This window comes from Hemiscyllium ocellatum, chromosome 18, assembly GCF_020745735.1.
Source record: "Hemiscyllium ocellatum isolate sHemOce1 chromosome 18, sHemOce1.pat.X.cur, whole genome shotgun sequence".
NCBI lineage: Eukaryota > Metazoa > Chordata > Chondrichthyes > Orectolobiformes > Hemiscylliidae > Hemiscyllium > Hemiscyllium ocellatum.
The window spans coordinates 68,006,488-68,032,190 of NC_083418.1; the positions used below are offsets into that span (position 1 = coordinate 68,006,488).

Here is a 25,703-nt window from a genome sequence, read left to right on the forward strand (position 1 = left end):
AAGTATTTAACTCCAGTGATGGGGTTTCATCCTCTGGCTGAAGAGCAGGCAAGACTCCTTCACTGCTTCCTCCTGGGAAGGCCCACCATAATTTTGACAGAGCGGTATTCCCCAGGATTGGGGGGCCTTTCCCTCCCTTGTAGGAACACTAGCAGTCACCAGCAATGCACTCACCATGTTCATCAAGAGATTCCAGGCCATATGTAAGTAATAAAATCAGAAATTACTGGAAAAACACAGCAGGTCTGGCAGCATCTGTAGAGAGAAAACACTGTTAGCATTCAGGGTCCAATGACTCTTCTTCAGAACATTCTCCACAGATATTGCCAGACCTCCTGAGTATTTTCAGCCATTTCTGGTTTTGTTTCTTTTATCCAGCGTCCACAGTCCTTTAGCTTTGTGCAAAAATGAGTAACCATGAGATAAGAATCACAGGTTTGGAATTATAGCAGGGCTTTCAGACTGGAGCGAGGACAGAGAATGGTTCTGAGTACATGAAATCCTGTCACTCAACCATCCAGGAATGTGCAAGCAGAACGACAATGTTTGGCTTTTTCCCACATAAATACTTCCCCACCTGCTACTGATTGGCTCACTTTTGGGGTTAATTATTTTAGGAGCTTCATTGGCAGGGCAGGAAGGCCATCCACAAGCCTTTCATCCTGGACTTTAACAGGGCAGAGGCAGGAAGGCACCCATGCTCTCACTTGCCACCATCTTGCTCAATTAGTGCCTTCTTGCCTCCTAACTCACCTTAGGGGAAAGCATTAAAATCCAACAGTTTTGTGCGGCTCATAAAACCTGAGTCACTAACTTTTAAGAGATATATTAATGAATCTTGTGTAGCTTTGCACACCATATGTCTGATGTGTCTGTCATTCTTGTATCATTTCCATGTTGTTCTGTTCCCTCTTTGTCCCACCTTCTACCTCTTTTCTGCACTGTTTGGCTTTTCTGATTCAGTGACATAGACTCCTCAGTGGACAGACATACTCTTTAGCGAGTGATTGCTGGTGGCAACTCTTTTCTGCATTTTCTTTACGTGCTTGGTTAGTTCAGTTGGCTGGATGGCGATGCAGAGTGACACCAGCAACACAGTTGCAATTCCCACAAAGGCAGAGGTAACCATGAAGGACCCTCCTTCTCACCCTCCACCCTTGCCTGAGGCATGATCACTCTCCAGTTAAACCACCACCAATCATAACCCAAATCAGTCGCTCTCTAATGAGAGAGTAGCCCTATAATCTGATAGAGCCATGGCAACTTTACCTTTACCTTTCATGCATTGTCTCCCCCTTCTGTTCTATTGCCTGTTCTTTCACTCTTTAGTCAGCTGTAGGTGCTGAGAACAGACATGTTGTCAATGTAGTGTGCATGATGTTCTGGCTGTCGCTGGCTATAGGAAGACACCATTTTGGCAGGGAGAGATTGAGGTCTGACTGCAGGTTTACGCCTTTGACAAGAATGGATGCAATGTCTGTGGGGGGGGATTGCTCCTGGTGAGAAAAGAAACTGAAGCTAGTGGTGAATCAGATCATAGTATTCCTGGCTTACAAACACCAATGTTTGAGTTTGGAAAATAAATAGTAAAATAATTTGAGATAAAGGCAATGCAGTATCCTTTTTTCTTTATTTACATTATAAACTACCTACTTTTCTGGCAGGATCTGTGGAGAAACAGAGTTAACCTTTCAAGGCTACTTTGTCTCTTTTCCACAGATGCTGCCAGACCTACTGAGTTTCTCCAGCACTTTCTGTTTTCTGTCTTTTCCGTCTTCGTTTCCCATTGATTTTATCATTTTGAGGTAACTTTAATGTTTATTTCTCATTCTCACTGTTTATATTTTTCAGTTTCACTGTTTCTCCATTTTTCCACCATCCTAATCCATCCTGATTTGAGTAGAGTCTATGGAGTTCATGTCTTCCACAAACAGACACACCAGACTGGGTAGCTTTGAGCCTATGAAGCTATCAGAATGCCAACAAGTGGATGGGCAGTTTTTACATTTGTCACACTGTCACCATAGTGAAAGTGTTTATTGCCATTATTTTGGTTGGTTCTAGAAAGCATGTGTGACAATAGCATTAACTCTCTGTGTCATCGTGTGTACAGTGTCCTGTTGCTTGCTGGGAGTGGGATTTGGTACAGTGAGCAGGAAGCTGTGATGGAGCAAGCTAAAGAGTCAACTTCTCTGTTTGCCTTAGGTGAGGTAAATAATAAATTCTACTTAGAGGGATATGATTGTGGGCTGAGAAATTCAGGGCTGAGTGGTAGCATCAATCTCGTGTTGCTTTGGAGTCTCCAAAAGTTTCCAAAAGGTTGGGACTGAGTTTATCAAACTTCTAGAATTGTCCCAGAGTGTCCATGAATTGGCAATCCAGGAGAACACAGGGGCATTGAGAAAAGTTAGTATTTTCAATTTTTACTTCTAATATTGGAAACAGTGAAAAGTGACTTTTGGCCTGTGATTAGATTAGACTTAGATTAGACTTACAGTGTGGAAACAGGCCCTTCGGCCCAACAAGTCCACACCGACCCACCGAAGCGAAACCCACCCATACCCCTACATTTACCCCTTACCTAACACTACGGGCAATTTAGCATGGCCAATTCACCTGACCCGCACATCTTTGGACTGTGGGAGGAAACCGGAGCACCCGGGGGAAACCCACGCAGACACGGGGAGAACGTGCAAACTCCACACAGTCAGTCGCCTGAGTCGGGAATTGAACCCGGGTCTCAGGTGCTGTGAGGCAGCAGTGCTAACCACTGTGCCATGGTTGGAGGTATCTGGTCATTAAGTGAAACAGTAATTTATATTCCTGAATGCTTATGATACATCATCATCTTTTCCTTTGTTCCACACAGGAGGATAAAGGAGATTACACATATGTAGAAAGAATCCGGATCCCACTCAGCCACGGGTGTTTGTTGGTAATGGAAGGAGAAACTCAGAAGGAGTGGCAGGTGAGAAAAATACTTAGAATTTCAAAGTGATGCAACAGATGTTCCAGTTGAGAATATTCCTCAACAAAAAAAATAATATTTTCCACCACGAGACTTAGTGTTTGCTAGCACAAGACTGCCCTTCAAAATTGTGGTTGCTATTTTTTCATATGTATAAAGAGAGATATTTGCAATTACATAGTGTCCTTCATAACCTTATGTTGCTGAAAAGTACTTTATAACCGGTAAGAAGTAAAGCCACGTTTTAAGGAAGGAAACATGGGGGAAAATGGTGCACAAGCTCCCACAAACAGCAACTAAGGAAATGTGCATGGGAGACTGCAGTTCCAGATGCTTCTCTAATGCACCTTTAATTAACCTTGTGCCTGTAAGATAATATAATTAACTTTAAACAGCTGTGACTGTGTCTTATATGTTTTATTTAAAGCAGACAGGATGCAGGTCAGAGGCTGGGTGTTCTGGTATGAATAACTCAGATCCTGACTCCCCATAGTCTGCCCACAATCTACAAGGCACAACTTAACATTGTGAAGGTGTGCTTACCATTTGCCTGGAAGTATATAGCTTGAACAACACTCAATAAACTGCACATCAACCAAAACAAGGTAACCCATGTTTTTTGGCAACAGATCACAAGCATTTACTCCCTCTGCCACTAATAAACAGTAGCAACAATGTTTATCCAAATGCACTGCAGCAACTCAGCAATGTTCCTTCGATAGCACCTTCTAACCTGCCGTCTAGAAGGACATGTGCAGCAGATGCATGGGAGCACCAGTAAGTTCCTTGCCAAGCCATACACTATCCTGACTTGGCATCTCTTTGTGGCTGTACCTACACTACATGGACTACATTGGTTCAGGAAAGTAGCTCACCATCACCGTCTCGAGAGCAATTAAGGATGGGCATTAAATGCTGGCCTAGTCAACAAGGCCCAACATCTTACGAAAAACTAGAAACAGAAAAGTGAGTGAGGAATTCATCTTGGCCCTTGTACAGGTTTTATTTCAAATTCTGTGATCACACCTTTCTGCATTAATTGTAGTGTTATTTATAGCTGTTAATACATCCTGTGCTCCAGCAACAAGATTCATGTCATTTGGTTTTAATTTATATGTATATCAACTATCTATCTGCAAAGTTATTATAAAACATATTGTGGATTATGTGAATGATGATAGCATTCTCAATGAGTTTAATGCCAAACAAGCTTCATCGAATAATAGTTAATATTCCTCATTATCATTATTCCACTGATTGATTTAAGAGTATGTGTATGTGAGTAAGAGAGATTTATATGGCCAGTTTTTAGGTTAAGATACTTTTTTGAATGATACGTTTCAAAACATATGACCATGTGAAACAACTCAAATGTACTTTATACTTGCCGGATCCTAAAGGACACATGAAATCCCGTTCAAATAACTCACCTTCATAACTAAACAACAGCTTGTATTTGCATTAGGATTGCCAATTAATCACAACTAACTCCAGTGATTAATGCAGTAGATTTTGCTTAGTTAAAATTTTTTATATGCATTAAGTGCAGAAATTCTGCTGTGAATATCTCAGGATTGCCCGCAACTTTCAGTACAACTCACCCTAAGCTTCTGGGCATGTGTGAAGTTTACCTTCTGCGAATGTAAGCTGGTTACCAGGGAGATAGCTGTGAATTAGTGCAGCGGTGTTTGTCAGTGGCGATGATTATTGATCCTGAGGCCAGCTGCAGACTATCCCTCTGTTTGTCTTGGGCCCCAGCAGACCTGCTGCTTCATGGATCCCTCATTTTGCCTTGCAAAGTAGATTATTACTGCAGTTAAAACCCATGAATAATTGTGATTAAAAATTTTAATTTCAAGGTTAATCACAATAAATTTTTAATAGATTGACAACTGTAATTTATACTGAACCATTAAGATAGAAAAATATCCTGATGCGCTTCATAGAAGCATGATCAGTTGATAATGAACCGAAGAAAAATATAAATTAAAGCTTAATCAAAGAAGTCAGTTTAAGAAGGATCCTAAAGGAGAAGTAGCACATGGCTTTTAGTGGTGCGGCAGAGGTAGTATGGGATAGTTGAGGTCCAATTTGGCACAACCTCGATAGCTTGTGTGGCTTATTTCTATGCTGTACTAATCTGTATGTGCAACAATAGAGAATCAAACCATCTCTACCCTACATGCAATTAGATTAATTTTGCTGACTACCCTGCCAGCTGTAGTGATTGTAACGAGGTCAGCCAGGTGGACCTCACAGAATATGAGTTCTCTGATTGGGGCTGTTAATCTGATCCAAATAGGGAACCTTGGCTGACAGATAAACAGACGTGTCAGAGATTCTTGCACTCTGAAGAGATAGTACTAGAGTCAAGGACTCTCCATGTGTAAATAAAGAGTGACTTGGTGACGGGATCCTGGCCTCTCTGGAGCTATTTCACTAGCAACATCTGAGGGGGTCACCATTGACCAGAAACCTAGTTGGACCAGCTAATTTGGAAACAAAAGCAGGTTGGCAATTGGAATATTTCTTGGATGTGTGTGGCTCTGACAACTCTTAAGAAGCTCAACATTACCCTGGATAAAACATTCTGCGTGTTCAGCATTCCATTTGCTTCCTTCAGCTTTCATATCCTTCATCACTCATATAAGTGCAGTGTGAATCAAATATAAGATGCTTTGCAGCAAATCACTAAGGCATCTTCAACAGTACTTTCCAAATCTGTTACCTCTACTGGAAGGAGAAGTTCATTAGGCACATGGGGAAGACCATCATCTGCAATGTCTTTTCCAATTTACCCATTATTTTGCCCAATCAACTTCCTGTAACTCCCTTCTCACCCGCAGTGCAGGAGTCTCCATTCCATATGGACTGTTTCAGTTTAAGAATGCAGCTCATTATCATCTCATCATAGAATCCCTACAGTGTGGAAGCAGGTCATTTGGCCCAACAAGTCCACACTGACCCTCCGAAGAGCAACCCACCCAGACCCATTTCCCCCTCACTAATGCACCTAACCTACACACCCTTGAACACTATGGACATTTTAGCATGGCTAATTCACCTAACCTGCACAGGTTTAGATTGTAGGAGGAAACCAGATCACCCAGAGGAAACCCACCTAGATACTGGGAGAACATGCAAAGTTCACACAGACAGTCTTCCAAGGCTGGAATTGATTCTGGGTCCCTGGCGCTGTGAGGCAGCAATGCTAACCACTGGGCCACTGTGCCTCTCTCAAAATCGATGTGTTTGTTAATAGAGTTCTGTTTGGAATGCCATGTTTCTAGGAATTCTCGTGCACATTGATTTGGATCCCTTCTATCACCCTCTGAGAAAAAGAATTGGAAATGACATCACCAACTCAGGAATGGCATCACCACAGGAAATAACATAATCAGCCCAAGGAAACCTAAACACATAAATAGAAAGCAGGGCATAACACCAGTGTTTCACCGGAGGCTAACTGATTATGTTACCTAAAATGGTGACGTCTGAAAATCAACAAATTTTTTTTCGAATGAGATGGCAAAGTGTAGGGAGTTTCAAAGTATAATTGTAAATAATTTCTCGGGGGAGGGGTGGGCGTGCGAAGAGATTTATTTTTCATGGTAGAGATTCTGCGATGTTTGTCTTTCTAACTTTGCTTCTTAATTCTCAGACCTTTGGTTTATTGGTGTATAGCTGTAAAGTAACTCTTTTTTTTCTTCATTTCTCTTTTCTGTAACTAAGGATTGTACCCAGTGTTATGGACTAGGCCAGACCGCCTCAAAATACTTCATGAAGGCAGACCAGACCCTTACTTTGCCGGTTGTTTTAAGTGTAGTTGTATAGTGGATATTCCAAAAGTGATGCAGCTAGCCAAATGACGCAGTTATAAACAAAACAGAATTTATTTACAGACTACTGAATGAAGCACGAACAAAAAAGAACCGAATTTAGAATAACTTAACCTATCCGAAAATCCAATCAACTCTATTGCAACTTAATGATGCTGTCCCAAGTATTTGCAACATTCCCATAAACGTGCCTTTAGCAAAAATAAGGTAAAATCAAACACATGTTCTTACAGGAGAGAGATTGCAGAGAGAGAGAGGATCAGCATGGAGCTGTTTCTTTGGATATAGCAGCTTCTCTGGGTTCCTAGCTAAAATGTGACCAGGAGCTTCAAACAGACTGCTTGCTAAAGCCATACCAAACCGAACCAGGAAAATAAAACTGAACTGGGAGAACTGGTCATTCCCTTTCCATTGTAAAGTGTTTATGAAAAAAAACAACCTAAAAGCCTTTTCTAGTAGATATTTCCACACATATTGGAACCGCTGCCTTTACGACCCCTCTCGAAAAAACCAAGGGCAAAATAACCATGTTAGAGGAGCAGCATCTTCATGCTAAGTACCTTTGTACCTACCATGGCTGTTAGTGGCAACTTATAAACTTCTCACCGTACTCATTTGAATACATGTGATAATAAAGCTAATTCAATTCAATTTGATTCTGCCTCTAAAATGATCCTAACAAGCCATTGAGTTGAAGGCCAATTAGCAATGGACAACAAGTACTGCCCTTGCTAGTGACACCTGCTTCCTGAAGAATACATTCTGCAAAGATGCTGAGAGAAGTGGGGTTAAAGAGAAGTGAATTGTGAGGGATGCTAACATGAAAGATGACCTGTTGGTCTTGTCAAAGTTGGAAATAGAATGGCCAGAAGATCAAGGGTGTGGGCATGAATATGATTAAGTTAGCTTGTATGCAGGGAGAAGCGATGGAAAGTGACATTATTATTTGGTAATACAGAACTTGAATATTGCTGAGAAAAGATGCATTTTGTGAAACTGTTGCACTCATCTGGATAATTCATAAGAATATCAATGAAATGGAAAGCCAACATTTATACTGTGTGAGAAGAGTGCACCATTCAGTTGCTAAATTAGCTCTGTTTAGTAGAGGCATTGCCATTGAGAATGCACTAGTTAATGATGAATGACTGACAAGTAACTGCCAGGCTTTGCGTAAATTGTAACTTGGTCAGGTTAACTTTGATTGGTAAAGGCATTGCCCTGAGAAAAGGACCAGCAAATATTTGTGCCTGTTGTTTATTCTGAGCATTCTTGGGAATTATCCTGATGAGTGCATGATTTAATTTTTGTCAAAATGTGTCTTTTTCCAGCAGTATGAAAGTAAGATTATTGAAGAGCATGTAAGGTGAACTGAGATAGACATTGAAATCAAGGATAAATAGTTACTTAAGTGCAAAAGCTGAGGGCAGAAAAGAATAAGGGTATCTTGATGACAAGTTTGTGGTGGGACTTAGCAATTCATTATGTAGGAACCATTTAAGAGTGGGAGGAGATGAGGGTGCTGCTGGAACTTGTTTAGGAAGACTGTACAGCGAATATTTGAATGCACCTTATTAATATTATTTACAGCATCGAGTGCCAAAAGAATACCATGACAGGAATCCACGAATAAACCTGACATTTCGAACAATTTACCCTGAGACACAAAGGAACTGAAGATGAAATGAACACAGAAGTGAAGAACAAAAGACCTCAAACAGGCTTTGTTAGTTTTTGTTTGAAAGTTGAACACTTGGATTGTACGGTTAAAATAACAAAAAACTGTTAAGCCAGCATTTCAATTGAAGACATTGCTAAAAGAAAACTAAACAAATGTGTTTAGACTGTATTTGTTAATAATACAATACAACAATTCTAATGCTTGGACTTTAAGTTAAAGTTGAATGTCTAGATAATTTAACTTTGACAAATTTAAGAAAATCTTGTTTTGGATCTGCTGTACTTTATCTAAACAGGAAGCTGATTTCTAGAAAATGGGTACAAAGTTGTGAGTGATGTTAGAAAACATTTGTCACATTATATTGTTTATTAATCCACAATATGTTGCTTGCCTGGTAATATATATTGGAGTGTTTGATTCACATCCCTATTGTTTTAAGGCTGAGGAATTTGTTCTTAATAAGAATCAAAGATACATGAGGCAAAATATTGAGTGTTTGATAAAGAGTTGAAAATATGAATCAAAGATTAATTATTTTTGGTTCATACAATATAAGCAATAGTTAGTAGTGAGTTAACTTGCCCAGAATACATTTGCTCAACTTCAAAATACATACTGAATTTTTAACAAAACAAAATCAGAATTCAGCTGTAGATTCTAGTGGCAAACATTATTACATTGGATAAACCCAAAAGAAATGTGCTATTTAAAACAGGTTGCTGAAGTTTCATATATAGACCAATGTCAAGCTTGGTTAAAAACTGCATACTATTGATTCATTGCTGCATTTGAAAAGACTCAAACTTTATTGATTTAATTTAGACTTCTAAAGGTGGTAGATTTGGCAGCCAGAAACTGGCAGCAAATACCCAAGTTTTGAACACTCCATCTCATTTTCTAATGTACTTTCAAAGTTTAAAAAAAATGCCATAAGAAAACACATTAAGGAATACAGTGCAGTCACTTTTTGGAGGTTTAACTTGAGTGTTCCTTTTTATTCAAGTGCTTATTTATTGAATCCTGCAGTAATTACTTCTTAAAACGTATTGCTGAGCAAACCACAACTTTTCTTGTTGGAGACAACTTTTGTACATAACTAAAATAATTTATCATTTTCAAACAAAATGTTATCATCAGGTGACTCAGTGAGTACCTGGACCATGCAATCCAAAAACAATTTGGCTCCTGATCTGTGTTGAGTTTGCTAATCTTAACTGGGATACAGTAGAAAAATTACAAATGTCCTTGGGTTTTCTGGATTAGAAAGAGAAATATTTGCTGGGATTCTAAATTACTGTGCAGCCCCCCCCCCCAATGGAAATTACCCCTGTGGACAGTGAGGGACGAGACTGGTTTACTAGTGATATCCATGTTGTTGAAGTGCTTGTTTCCAGCCAGTGTAGAGAGTTGCACATGTAGAAACATAACTTGAGTCAGAGTGGGAGCAGAGATATTGTTGAAAAGAAATTGCTGGCTCCAGATTAATATTGGTAGAAAGATATGCAATTGATATACACTAAATAAATAGAAGGACTGTGTTAATTCAAATCTGGTTAACTGCGATTATTTTCAGTCGACAGGTACTGGTCTGTGCTCTAGAAAAATACTGTCCAATGCTAATCAGTATTTTTTTTAAACAGCAGTGATGTTTGTTTTTTTTTTGCTTGTTGCCAAAGAACAGAGCTGTTCTATTTGATTTCAGTAGATTTTCTGTATTCAGAAACAGTGAAATATGTTTGTTAATAAAATGGGTGTAAAATTTCAACTCTGTGGTCTTTAGCTTTCAGTGTGTATAAAAGAGGGCTGACCTATAATGAAAGGCTGAGCAAACCTGGCTAAATTCTTTGGGCTTTAGCAGAATGTGAGATGATCTCATTGAAAATTAGAAGGTTCTGTAAGAGCTTGACAGCTGAACACAGAGAATGTACCCTTCAGGCTGGGAAATTCAAAACATGGGGCACAGTCCCAGGAAAAGCAGGTCACCATTTAGGATTGGGCTGAAAAAACACTTCTATTCCTATTATTGTGAATCTTTGGAATTCTCCCCCAGAGGAACATGAATGTTCTATCATTGAATTTATTAAAGGGTCGAAAAGACTGAGTTTTGCTCTCTCATGGAATCAAGATTTATGGGAAGTAGGCATGAAATCGGAGATGATACTGAGGATCAGCAATGGTCGCTTTGAATGGTGGAGCAGATTCGACAGGCCGTGTGGTATACCACTATTTCTGATGGTGTTAAACCATGAGAGAAGATTTAGTTGCTCCCTGCATATTTCAGTGACGGTAAACCAGCACAGATGAACATATGAATTAGGACAGGAGTAGGCTATTGAAACCTTCAGTCCTGCTCTGCCATTTGATAGGATCTGATTATGGCCTAAACTATAATTTCATGTAAACCCCCTACACTATTGAACTACCTTTTTAATCAAGAATCTATCTACCTCTGCCTTGTAAATATGATTTGGAGATGCCAGTGTTGGATTGGGGTGGACAAAGTTAAAAATCACACAACACCAGGTTATAGTCCAACAGGTTTATTTGGAAGTGCTGTTCCTTCATCAGGTAGCTAGTGGGGTAAGATCATAGGACACACAATTTATAGTAAAAGATCACAGCGTCATAAAGCTGGTGTGCTGTATTCAATGGCCTTGTAACCACCATTTTCTAGGGAAGAAAATTACACAGTCTCTCAGCCCTCTGAGGGAATTAAAATCCCCTAATTTCTGACCTATTTTGACAGATCACTCATTTTTAATCATTCTCTCCTAGTTCTTTTTTCTCCTGCACGGAGAAATGTATTTTCAGTATCCATCTGTCAAATCCCATCAGGATCACAAGTTATTAATAAGATCATCTCTCATTCTTCTAAACCCCAATTGGTACAAGCCCAACTGATCAAACTTTTTGTCATAAGATAGCGCCTTCATCACAGGAATTAGTCGAATGAATCTTCTCTGATCTGTTCCTAATATATTTATACCATTCCTTAAGTAAGGAGACCAAAACTGGAAATAGTACCCCAGATGTGGCCTCACCAATGCTCTGAACAACTGAGGCAAAGCATTTAGAACTTAGAACATAGAACATAGAAAAATACAGCACAGTACAGACCCTTTGGCCCTTGATGTTGCGCCGATCCAAGCCCACCTAACCTACACTAGCCCACTATCCTCCATATGTCTATCCAATGCCCGTTTAAATGCCCATAAAGAGGGAGAGTCCACTACTTGTCTATTCTATTTCCCTTGGAATAAATAATAACATTCAATTTGCATTCCTAAATTCTTGATGGAAACATAGAAAATAGGTGAAGGAGTAGGCCGTTTGGCCTTCTGAGCCTGCACTACCATTCAATATGATCATGGCTGTTCATACAATTTCAGTATCCCATGTGTACTAACCTTTCCTGAACATACAGTCTTTATGAGTCTACACACTCAATATTTCTCCATTTATTTGAGACTTTAACCATTCGGGCAATAGAAGAAAGGCTAGTGACATAACTTCAGTGGATGTTTATTAAGTAACAAGTGTAAAACTTAAGGCTAGGTCATGATTTTACTGACTCAATGCAGGTCTTGCTTCCTGATTTTGGCCGAGGGTGTAGGCAATATCGTTCTTTCTCTCTCCCACTGTGTTTTTCTGTTTCTGACCAGAGAACTGTCTTGCCTTCAATTTCAAACTCAACATGCACTTTGACTACTGAGAGCTGGTACTAATTAATTCTTGGAACAAGTTTAATTAAAAATTGACAACATAGCTAAGTTACACACAACCTTAAAACTAATGCATAAATTAAAGTTGCTAATGCATAAAAATCTATGTAGAATATGTATAAAAATGAGTAAAGAGAATCATCTGTTAGATCTATGGCACGATGGCTCAGTGGTTAGCACTGCTGCCTCACAGTACTAGGGACCTAAGTTAAATTCCAGCCTTGAGCAATTGTCTGTGTGGCGTTTGCACATTCTCCCCTGTCTGCATGGGTTTCCTCTGAGTGCTCTGGTTTCCTCCCACAATCCAAAGGTGTGAAAGTCAGGTGAATTGGCCATGCTAAATTGCTCATTATTCAGAGGGAAATGGGTCTGGGTGGGTTACTCTTTGGAGGGTCGTTGTGGACTTATGGGCCTGTTTCCACACTGGAGGGAATCTTTAAAAAAAAATACACACAAGACTATGTATGCACTGAAGGTTTAAGTAATACAAGTCAAAAAGAAAAGAGGTTGACAGCTACAAAAACTGACACAAATCTACCACAGAACTTTGTTCTGAATCAAAAGCTATATAATGCAATGTGATTGCTTTTGTCTAAAACATTACAAAATGTTAAACTAACCTAATGTAGAACTCAAATATATATTTTATATATACATATAATGGATTTTTGTTGTCTGATGTGTCATGATTTGATCAGGTTTTTTTTAATGATGTGGAATATTGCTTGGGCTAAAGTATTCAACTGTGACAGGATTCACTCTGTAAAGAGCTGGTAAAATTTAGAGGAGGCTCTCACTTGTCAGCTACAGATCGAGTCAGTCACGTGGTACTAGTGTCCTAAATTGCTTATAATTAAGCATGTGAGGTTAATTGATTAATACACTTCAACTATTTGATCTCTTAACTAAAACTACATATTAAAAATGAACTTCCCTAAACCCTAGGTGTCCAATATCTCAAGATGGTAGCCTAGAAAATGTTTTAAAAGCAAAAGATTGAATTATTGGATTAATTTAAGTTATGTCTCTTCATCAGCTTCATTTAGTATTTCTTTAATATTAAAATAAATTGTTGTGTGGTGTATGATGAGTTTCACATGAGGAATATACTTCAACCCAACCAAGTCTGATGAAAGGTCATCAACCTGAAACCTTTCCTGAAGAGGGGCTTATGCCTGAAACGTCGATTCTCCTGCTCCTCGGATGCTGCCTGGCCTGCTGTGTTTTTCCAGCACGACATTTTTCAACTCTGGTACTCCAGCATCTGCAGTCCTCACTTTCTCCCATCAACCTGAAATGTCAACTCTTGAGTTTTGCTAAAGTGCTACCAGTCCTGTAGATTTTTCCAAGAATTTTCCGTTTTTTTTCAGATTTCTAGCATTCTGCAACATTTTACTCTTACGTCACTTAAGTGTTCAATAATAGACTAGAATGGTGGCTCAGTGGTTAGCGCTGCTGCCTCACAGCACCAAGGAGCTGGGTTCGATGCCCACCTCGTCGACTGTCTGTGTGGAGTTTGTACACTCTCCCCGTGTCTGCGTGGGTTTCCTCTGGGTGCTCCGGTTTCCTCCCACAATCCAAAGATGTGCAGGTCAGGTGAATTGGCCAAGCTAAATTGCCCATAGTGTAAGGTGCATTAGTCAGGGGTAAATATAAGTTAGGGGAATGGGTCTGGGTGGGTTACTCTTCAGAGGGTCGGTGTGGACTTGTTGGGCTGAAGGCCCTGTTTCTATACTGTAGGGAATCTAATCATTATAGGTGAGCATTCAATTTATCATCCAGGACTTAAATCCCACTTTTCCTGGGGCTCCATTTTGTGCATTGATTACTCTTTTTTTTGTTGTTGATTTGTTTCCAACGACATATTGGTATCATAGCTGGACTGTTAATCCAGAGACCCAGAAAATGTTCTGGGGACCTGGTTTCAAATCCTAGCACAGCAGATGGTGAATTCACTTTTAAAAAAAAACTGAAATGATGAGTCCTATGATGATCATGAATCTATTGCCAATTGTGGGAAAAACCCATCTGGTTCACTAATGTCCTTTAGTTGGTAATACATAAAATCTATGCATTGTATGTATAAAAAATGCATAAAGGGAATCCATCTGTTAAAATCCTTACCTGGTCTGGCCTACATTTGACTCCAGACCCACAGCAATGTGGTTGACTCTTAACTACCCTCTGGGCAATTAGGGATGGGCAATAAATGCTGACCTAGCCAGCAACACCCTTATCTAAGAATGAATAAAAATAGTTTTTAGGAAATCACATTTCATTTTTAACACAATGTGGCTTCATTCAGAAATTGGGTGTAAGGACAGCTGGATGAAGCCCTAGCATGTAACAAATCAAAGTAGTGGTTTCCAAGTTCGTGCTTGTTCTTGGATGACAGCTGTGGCAGAGTGAAGTGGTGCTGGATGGTTGATGGGCTATTTCTTCTGAGGGCACAACTTGACTTGGGTGCTTTCACGTTGGGAACCAGTAACTACAAGGTTCATATGAAAATGTAAAGGCTGGTAACAGGCATGCAGCCAAATATGTAGACCACTATGAAAAGAGACTGAATTGAGAACGAATCATTTTTTTGTTCTGATATCAGTTGAGGAGTAAATGTTGGCTAAGGTATCAGGATATCCCCTCCAAACCCTCTGACAGTTTTTTGTATAAGTTAGTGGCTCTGGCAAAAAGGGTAAGTGGTTCAGCACAGTGGCTCAGTGGTTAGCACTGCTGCCTCGTAGTGCCAGGGATCAGGGTTCATTTCCCGCCTTGGGCAGCTGTCTGTGTGGAATTTGCACTTTCTCCGTGAGTTTGCTCCGGTTTCCTCCCACAGCCAAAGATCTGCAGGTTAGATGAATTGGCAATGCTACATTGCCCATAGAGTTAGGTTCATTAGTCAGGAGGGGTATGGGTGGGTTGATCTTTGGAGGGTCGGTGTGGACTTGTTGGGCCGAAGGGCCTGTTTCCACACTGTAGGGAATCTAATCATAATGTTGAAGTTGCCTTAAGCTTCCCCAATTGTTATATTTGTGTTTTAAAAGCTGCATTGCTTTAAGAGTTTGATGTACGAATTAGCCATGTACCAGATACATAGAGCATGACTAATTGCAGGCTAGCAAGAAGTATACTTGAGGAAGGTTGTACAGATATCTGTAACTATAAGCTGTAGTCTAAGCTGTTAGTAATCCTTTATGAGCTCAATTTTATGAGACGTGATTTGAACTTCTGACTTGTGAAGAGTAGTTCTCACTACAATTTAGTCTCCCCATTTCCGATGCTAACAGCAAGGAACTTGTTTCAATCATTAAGTGACTTCCTAGCAATATTCCTTATTTCAACTATAAAGCTATCTGCATGTAGCGAGTGAGAAATTCAATATCAGTCAAGGCAAATAAGGAATAATTCGATATCCATCTAAGTACAAAGCAATAATAATAATTTTGAGTGCCCAGTCTTTATAAAGAATCCAATATGTAAATATTTAATTTTCAAAACTAGGTGTTTTAAACCAAAATTAATGCATGCATTTGTTTTTTTTTCCCACTGATTGATTTGTTTTGAAAATATAAAATTAGGAATAGCTAGATATTCACATTTCCATCGAGTAACATAATATCCAAGTCCTCAGCAATAATTCCTTGTATAAGTACAGCCTTAAAAATGTCTGGATGAAGTCTCGGTAGTGCTATTGTCATGACTGAAGTTGGAGAGGTGCACTGTCTCTCCCTCTAGTCCCACTGTTGCTTCACTATCACTAGATATGTTTTAAATGTTTGAACCAACAACCAATATGGGCAATTATGTAGTTTCTCTATAAATTGTTAAGAATGAAAAAGGTTCATCAACTAGTTTCCTCAATATCCAAAAATATTAATAATTACTTATAACAAAATTTATTTGATTGAAGTATGGAAGTATAAATAAATACCACCTGGGGTGTGGGTATGCACGCACACACTTCAGTTGAAGAAAAATAAGGAAATGTTTTCTGCAGAAATTAACTTGGTGAAAAATAGCACTTTGGCCAAAATAGTTGTTCATTCTTGTGAATAACATGAAATGAAATGGTTTGGTGTCCTTGTCCATATCAGTGGGACACTAGACATATGCCACTGTGCCTCTGGGATCCCTTCAGACCCAGTTTGTTCAGGATGCTAGGAGGAAATCTTCTACAAGCCTTTCAATATTTCAGCTCTCTCTCAGGAGAAAAAGAAAGCAGTTTCTGATAATCTTGAGATAATTTGTCAGAAAGGTGGTAAAGGTGAAGTTAGGGGTCTTGTCTCTGCACACAATATAGCCCAACTGAACTGCAAACAATATCAAAATAGCCAAAACTTCTGACAGCCATCAATCCAGATATGTGACTTAAGAAAGACCAAGCAGTTAACTGAAGATGTTACTTTCAGTAAATAGGGTCAAACAATTAGTTTAAGTTATGTGACTACCAGTAAGAGTCTTTAAAAGGAAGTGCCCCATGGTGTCCTTTTAATGACCCCTTTTAAAAAAATATATGTCACAATATCTTCTAAGTTTTCCAAACTTCAACACAACAAATAGAGGTGACTTTTATAGGTAATGAAGGGGTTAATTGTAACCTCATAGAAGAGTGCACTAGCTTAAACTTTAGTTAGTGAAAAGACTGGACATAATATTATCATAAATATTGGTACAAGGTAACTGTCATTGTCTAATGCAGTTAAGGCACTAGCAGAGACATTATCAACAATGATACTGGATCACTGCCATTGTCTAACTTAATTAAGAAATTGAGAATGTTATGATCAAAAACAAATGGCCATTATCTTGCGTAATTAACTTCTGCCTGGAAGAAAATAGCATTCACATCCATCAGTATTAGAGCCCAGTGTCCCATATCATGGGGTAGGGTCGGTATTGTTTTCTATTACAAATACAACATTACATCCCAGTTAGACCTTGGTGTGGAATGAACTAAGGATTAAAAGGGTGTTAAATACCGGATAATTCAGTAGGATGGCAACATGAGATGTGTGTTGTGATATTGTGGTATGAGTCATCGTAAAAAGAGGACAACAGCAGAGTGTGGTTACTGCAGTTGGGTTGAATAAAGTTGAAAATTGGTCATTTCTAGATCCAGGCCTACAATCATCATTGGTAATGACTAGGTGTGTGTGGTTGTATGTTTCAGTCAAATCACAGAGGGGTTTGAATTGTGGTACTTCATGAATGTTCCAGTCAACCTCGTGTATTGGTTTTGTCTTGTGGGTTTTATGTAAACTCTAGACAGGTCACAGGAGGATTTATACTGGGAAGGGAATTTTGTGAGTTAAATAGATGAATGATTATGAGGTTGAGCTAAACCCTATGTCATTTATATCTTGTTCTTGTAACTCTTCAAATCCAAGAGCTATCATAAAGTAGGACAGGAATGGAAATACTAACAATGGTGACCAGTTTACTATTATCAATCAAAAGGGAAGGCAGCATTGCAGTGGTTATGTCACTAGATTGGTAAGCCGGAACTCCAGACTAATGTTCTGAGGAAATGCATTTGAATCCCACCATGGTAGATGGTGAATTCAATAAAAATTAAAAGTTAGCCTAGTGGCAACCATGTATCTATCATCAATTGTCATAAAACCCCCTCTAGTTCACTAATGTCCTTTGGGTGGCACAGTGGCTCAGTGGTTACCACTGCTGCCTCACAGCACCAGGGACCCAGGTTCAATTCCCGCCTCAACCGACTGTCTGTGTGGAGTTTGCACATTCTCCCCGTATGTGCGTGGGTTTCCTCCATGTGCTCCGGTTCCCTCCCACAGTTACAAAGATGTGCAGGTTAGGTGAATTGGCCATGCTAAATTGCCTGTAGTGTTAGGTGTAGGGGAATGGTCTGGGTGGGTGCGCTTCGGCGGGTCGATGTGGACCTGTTGGGCCGAAGGGCCTCTTTCCACACTGTAAGTAATCTAAGACATCTGCCTTCCATAGCTGCTCTGGCATACATGTGACTCCGGATCCACCAGTAATTGACTGACTCATCAGAAATGTCCATCCTAAGTCACACAGATTAAGGGATACTTATGGATGGACCATAAATGCAAGTCCAGCAAGCGATGCCCACATCCCATGAATAAAGAAATGAAAATGCACTTGGTCTTTCAGGAAAATAAATCTGTCTTTGTTTAGTCTGGCCTTATCTGACTCCAGACCCATTCCAATGTTGACATCTAAACTGTCCTCTGAAATGACCCAGCAATCCAGTCAATTCAAGAGCAATTAGAGATGTAAATACTTCACTTGAAAGAATAAAAGGAAAATTATTGACAGAGAGGTTTGTATCATGGAGGGGCTGTTTGACCTTTTGCCCGAAACGTCGATTCTCCTGCTCCTCGGATGCTGCCTGAGCTGCTGTGCTTTTCCAGCACCATTCTAATCTTGACCCTAATCTCCAGCATCTGCAGTACCCACTTTTGCCTATTTGACCTACTAGTCTGTGCTTTATATTTGTTGTAGCAAGTCAAAATTGTGCCCACTGCCTTGCTTTTCCCTTGTAGCATTATATGTCCTGGTGCTTCAAGAAGATGTTAAATGCTTCAAAGGATGAAAAAGAGAAATATTGTGTTTAACTTATAGATTGTTTAACACAGAAGAACAGATGATTTTCAAAACCAGGTATAATAAACATCTCACAATCTTAAGAACTGTTGTTGGCAAATCCTGTGCAACAAAATCCATCCTACATACAGAAAAAGTCCTAGGGTGGTTGTTACATCATTAGAAATGTAGCAGAATGAGCCTGTCAGCAATGTTCTCATTTCGAACTCTGATCAGTCTAGTGTCCTGCTGGAAAGCTGTTTTCCTTGTGCATTTCAGCGAGCTATTTTGTCTGCATAAAGGATAAAATGGAAACAGTTCTGTTGGCCAAAGACTACTCAAATAAATATTTTAATCCTGAAGTCTTTTCTTTTGTGGGTCAGTGTTGTATTTTTAAATAGTTTATCCCGCAGATAAAATATTTACTGACATTGAGACAGTGATGTGGGTAACTAAGAAAGCCATAGTGGGTTTTTTTTTGTTGTAAGAGTATTAATTTTAGATGCTGATGTTATTACTGTATTTGGGTGATCTCCTTGGGTAATATGATGCCTATCTGGGTTTGGAAGTAGGTTTGCTAAACTGGGCAAATCTCTGGCACAACCATATTTGAGCTGCACATTCCTCCTCTCTGATGGATGGCTGTATTAAGACAAAATCCTAATAGGAAATTAATGTTCCTGATTCAAGCTTATTAATAATCATTGTGTACCACAGAAAATTGTCTCTGTCAACATCAAGAACTAATAGAAAATTATATGAATGAAATCAATGCAAATTTAAAAGCTCTGATGAATTTATTTTACAGAGGCTGTAGATAAATGTGCATTTCTTAAAAGGTCTGAAGACTGTTTCAAGCGAGACCCCATGTTAGGAGCGAACTCTACTTTTTAACCAAACTTTTTACAAATGAAGTTTTAGTTTCAGCCAGTGAAACTTCGTGTTCTGACATGTTGCTTGGATACAAAGCCAGAAAGCTTCAGAACTAATTGCAATCACAAATAGGTTACTGACAAATTCTCAAGATGATTTTTGTAATGCTGGCAGCCAGAACATGATTGAGCACTCATTTCCAAATTAATCTTTTTTCATACTCTTCCTGAAAAAACACTTTTATTTTAAAATAGTCAATTTATTACATTTTAAAATTCAGAGATCAGCAACTTGTATTTAGTATGTGCAGATTGACTGCCTTGTTTGGTGTTCCAGGGTGGTTCTCCTTGTAACAGCAGATTGCTTGAAAGGAACTCGTAGATTAATAGTGACCTTTTATGCCATAGACAGTACTTTACTGTTGGTGAAGTTTGTTATAGATCACATTTCTGTATACAACTCAAGTCTTGTTACATCCTGATCAGTGAATTCCAGCATTTGAAGAGAGATTTCCTCTCTTGAATCAGGGTGAGTACATCTCTGCAGTCTGGAGGTGGGCATAGACCTACAGTTTCAAACCCGGCATTCCTTCATTTCTCTAAATGTCCCACTTTTTTTTTTGTGTAACAATAAATGGAATATGCCCTAATAGGCAGAATGTCTGACTACCCAGGTTTTTGCATTTGACTAGAATACAACATTAGTCCTCCCTTCTTTGTCCACAGTCCAAACGCATTCAACCAAGGTCCCCTGATGGGCAGGAAGGTAGGAACCACATTTCCTTATGCAAACAAAAGAGACTTGTTACATGAACATCAATGAGTGCAATTTGCTGGATGTAAAATAAGTGAAAACATTTTCATTCACGTCCAGCCACAGTGGAGCATTTGTGTCCCAGACAACATCATCTCTATCCCTGTCTCACTGACATGATTGCCACCACTACCTCTGCTAGGTCTCAGTGATATACAGTAAGGAAGGAGTTGCCCTGGCAATCCTCAACATAACTTTGGACTCCACGGAGTCTCATGCTATCTGTGAAGGACGGGCAAGGAAACCACCTGCTGATTGCCACCTACCACACACTCTCAAATGAATGAATCAGTACTCCTCCATGTTGAACACCACTTGGAGGAAACACTGAGGACACAATGTTCTGTGGGAGAAGGACTTCAATGTTTGTCAACAAGAATGTCTCAGTAGCACTACTGGAAGCACTGGATACTGCAAAAGCTTCAGGTCCAAACAACATTACGACAATTGAACTAAAGACTTGTCCTCCAGAACTTGCTATGCCATTAGCCAAGTTGTACCACTAAAACTCCAATACCAGCATCTACCTGATAATGTGGAAAATTGTCCAGGTATATCCTGACCACAACAGATCCAACTTGGCCCCAGCAGTCTATGATTGATTATTAGCAAAGTGATAGAAGGGTCACTGATAGTGCTGTCAAGCAGCACTTGCAAAGTAACAACCTGGTCACTGACACTCCGTTTGGGATCTAATTACAGCCTTAGTCCCAAACATGGACAAATGAGCTGAACACCAGGAGTGAGGTGAGAGTGACTTGAAACTACATAATCATCATTCCTTCACTGTCACTGGGCCAAAATCTTAGAAATCCCTTCTTAACAGCAATGTGGGTGTCCCTATAAAAGACTGCAGTGGTTCAAAGGGTAGCTCAACACCACCTTCTCCAGAGCAGTTGGGGACAGGGATTAAATACTGACCTAGCCAGAGATGCCCACATCCCCATGCATGCATTGAAAAATAGAGACTCCCATCTGGCCTAGAATATCTCTGCAGGAGTTCCTTAAGGTAGTAACCTTCTCCTAAACATTTTCAGCTGTTTCATCAATGCCTTTGTAGAACATGTTAAGATTAATAAGGACGTAATAGATATTTTAGTGGGCATAAGGTGTATAAGTTCCCAGGGCCTTAACAGAGATATCTCATGCTGCTATAAGGAAAGGGAGAAAATTGCCAGGGCCTTTTCAGAGATTTTTATAGTCATAGAGTAATACAAAATGGAAACAGACCCTTTGGTGCAACTCGTCCATACCGACCAGGTTTCCCAAACTAAACTAGTCCTATTTGCCTGCTTTTGGTCCATATCCCTCTAAACCTTTCAGACATGTATCAGTCCAAGTGTCTTTTAAATGTTGTAAATGTACCAGCCTCCACCACTTCCTCTGGCAGTTCATTCTATACAGACTCCACCCTCTGCCTGAAAAAGTTGCCCCTCAGGTCCCTGTTAAATCATTTGCCTGTGCCTGAGGGGTGGTGGAGGCAGTTATTCTTGCAACATTTAAGAAGCATCTTGATGAGCTCTTAAAATGCTCGGACATAGGCTACGGATCAATTACATGGGGTTAGTGTAGTTTGATGTTTTTTAGTTAGCATAGCTGTGGTGGACTAAAGGACCTGATTCTATGCTGTATGACTCTATGACTTGTCTTCCACTGGAAGATCAGAAGTGGGCATAATTGCATAGTGTTCAGCCCAATTGACAACTTCTCAGATAAAGTATCTGACTATGTCTGCCTATACTAAAACTTGGACAATTTCCAGGTTTGGGCTGATAAGTGCTAAGTAACACTTGCACCATTCAAGTTCTAAGGGCAATGACCAAGAGGGGATTTAGTCATATTCCTAAGACATTCAACAACATTATTACAGTTGAATCCCTCAACCATTAATAAATTGAGGGTCTCCATTACCCAGAAACTGAACTGGTCAGAGACAAACAAACTGCAGATGCTGGAATCCAAGGTAGACAGGCAGGAGGCTGGAAGAATACAGCAAGCCAGGCAGCATTAGGAGGTGGAGAGATTGACATTTCAGGCGTAATCCTTCTTCAGGACAGGGGGCGAGTGGAAGGGGAGCTGCAGAAAAAGGGGGTTGGAGGGACAGGGTGGTGAGGTGGGGTTAGGTGGAGACAGCTAGAGACTATGACTTGGTTGGTCAATGGGCCGGATGATTCCTCCTGAAGGGCTTATGCCTGAAACATTGATTCTCCTGCTCCTCAGATGCCGCAGGACCTGCTGTGGTTTTCCAGCACCACACTCTCAACTCTGATGTCCAGCATCTGCAGTCCTCACTTTCTCCAAATGGGAAAGATGAATCTGGTAAGTGGCTGAGAGGCATGGGAGATTGGGGAAGGGCTGGGAAGGGAGTCAGGGCATAGGAAGGGAGGGTATTTGAAATTGGAGAACTCAGTGTTGAGTCCTCTGGGCTGGAGGCTGCCCTGGTGGAAAAAGAGGTGTTGTTCCTCCAATTTGCGGTTTGATTCATTGTGACAATTGAGGAAGCCAAGCCCCAAGGGTGGTCATGTCAGAAAGAGAGTGGAAAGGCGAATTAAAATAGGCGGCAACCTTTCTACCTCCTGATGCTGTCTGGCTTGCTGTGTTCTTCCAGTCTCCTGTTTGTCTACCATAAGTAAATACTGTATTTTTAAGAGGAGGTCAAAAGAATTATGTGGTAAGTAACTCACTTCCAGATTGCCAAAAGTCTGGCATCAATGAAGGGCTGATGAAGGGCTTTTGCCCAAAACATTGATTCTCCTGCTCCTCGGATGGTGTCTGACCTGCTGTGCTGTTCCAGCACCACATTCTCAATCTGCAGTCCTCACTTTTGTCACCAAATACAAAGCACCAGTTAGGAATATAACGGATTATTCCTTACTTGCTTGGATGGGTGCAGTTCCAGCAACACTCGAAGCTTTCAAGAACAAGAGGATGTGAGAATGTAATGACTTGGAACTCTCTGTCTATGAGAGCAGTGTAAATGGAGAGACCAAGGCTTTCAAAATGGCATTTAAAACAAGTAAAGGGACAGAGAGGGAATGGGGTAAACATGGAGAAATTGCACAGGAGCTTTGCTGCAATTTGTCAATAGATCATTCCAAACCCATCACCTCTCCAAACAGGAAGGACTATGACAGCAGATCCATCGGGATGCCACAACCTCCAAGTCACACACTATCCTAGTGCCATTCCTTCACTGTTGCTGGGTCTACCTCCCTTCCCAACAGCCCTGTGGGAGATGGATACCAGATGGACTCCAGCTATTCAAGAAACTAGCTCACCACCATCTTCTCGAGGACAACTGCCAGTCCTTTGAATGAATTAAAAAGACAATAATGTTTCCTTTGTAAAACCCTTTGCTCATTCCGTACCCGCAGTCAACTCATAGAATCCCTGCAGTGTGGAGTTGGACAACAAGTCCACACCGACCCTCTGAAGAGTAACCCACCCAGACCCATTCCCCTACCCGATATTTAGTCCTGACTAACACACCTAACCCACACATCCCTGAACACTATGGGATAATTTAGCATGGCCAGTTCACCTAACCATCACATCCCTGAACACTATGGGACAATTTAACATGGCCAGTTCACCTAACCCACACATCCCTGAACACTATGGGACAATTTAGCACGGCCAGCTCACCTAACCCACACATCCCTGAACACTACGGGACAATTTAGCACGGCCAGCTCACCTAACCCACACATCCCTGAACACTACGGGACAATTTAGCACGGCCAGCTCACCTAACCCACACATCCCTGAACACTACGGGACAATTTAGCACGGCCAGCTCACCTAACCCACACATCCCTGAACACTACGGGACAATTTAGCACGGCCAGCTCACCTAACCCACACATCCCTGAACACTACGGGACAATTTAGCATGGCCAGCTCACCTAACCCACACATCCCTGAACACTATGGGACAATTTAGCATGGCCAGCTCACCTAACCCACACATCCCTGAACACTATGGGACAATTTAGCACGGCCAGCTCACCTAACCATCACATCCCTGAACACTATGGGACAATTTAGCATGGCCAGTTCACCTAACCTACACATCTTTGGACGGGGAGGAAACTGACACAGACACAGGGAGAATATGCAAACTCCACCAGGTCCCTGGTGCTGTGAGGCAGCAGTGCTAACCACTGAGCTACCGTGTCACCTCAAACTGTCAACTCAGTTTTGGCAAACAAACGTATTTTATCAAAGATGAATGGGAAGGGTTCAGAGGGATGTGGGCCCAGTGCTGGCAAATGGGACTAGATTAGGTTAGGATATCCGGTCAGTATGGAAGAGTTGGACTGAAGGGTCTGTTTCTATGCTGTACATCTCTGTGACTATGACAAAAAGGAAACACAAACGGCAGATGTCCCGGGTGCACTGCCTTAAAGGAGCGGAAATTCAACATCAGAAATCACAATTAAAATTGACCTGACTTGCATTAGAACGAAAACAAATGTCTCTCGTTTGGAAAAGCCCGATTAATTCATGTGGCATTCGAGACAGCCGGGTTGGCAAGGACTGTGACTTCCACAGTAAGTATGCTGCAGTTTAAAAGGTGAAAGTGTTCTGGGTAGTTCTGGGACAGCGGGCTATCTGGCCTCTAGCGCTTGGACATGGATCTGCTGCTACACAAATAAACATTCCCCCGAAGTGAAATCATTCTGTGACCCAGTGATGTTCCTGTCATTCCAATCGGGGACCGGGAACCCACCACCTTCCGACTAGTGGTAAATAGACGGGAAACCACAACCTCGGCGAGAAAATAATTCACAGCATAGAAATAAAAGCGAAATACACTGCGGATGCTAGAGATCAGAATGTTTTTTTTAAAAAAGACACAAAATGCTGGAAGTACGCCAGGCAGCATCTGTGGAGAGAGAAACAGTTGACATTTTCCAGTCCCCTCTGACTCCTCTGCAGCATTTTGTGCAGAAGATTTCTAGCACCCGTAGGTTTTGGTTTTAAATTTTTAATTTTAACCGATATAGCCCCCTTTTGTACTATCGCCAACCAGACAAGGGTTTACCCAGTACCCTCTATTTAATTATGATCTTTCTCTGTGTGTGTGTCTGTTCCTGCCTTGATTACAACACTTTACAATGTCAGTGTCCAAGTAGAAAACCATTTCCAGATGAGGCTGGGGATTAATCGAATGATAATTAGAATCTATCCAGATCAAAATAAAGTCCAAGTTGTCCTACTTTTTAAAAAAAATC

The 25,703-nt window shown here is 40.5% G+C and overlaps 1 protein-coding gene across 3 annotated transcripts in view; it reads left to right on the forward strand.

Moving 5' to 3' along the window:
- Nucleotides 1–8,689, forward strand: part of alkbh3 (alkB homolog 3, alpha-ketoglutarate dependent dioxygenase) — a 66,218-nt gene extending 57,529 nt beyond the window's left edge. For 2 of the 3 annotated variants that reach the window (XM_060838593.1, XM_060838591.1), the window contains 2 exons: nt 2,870–2,968; nt 8,398–8,689. In XM_060838593.1, the coding sequence (XP_060694576.1) occupies nt 2,870–2,968; nt 8,398–8,484 (186 nt within the window). In that variant the 3' untranslated portion in view covers nt 8,485–8,689. The remainder of the gene's footprint in view (nt 1–2,869; nt 2,969–8,397) is intronic. The other variant, XM_060838592.1, reaches the window with a different exon arrangement.
- The last annotated feature ends 17,014 nt before the right edge of the window (nt 8,690–25,703 follow it).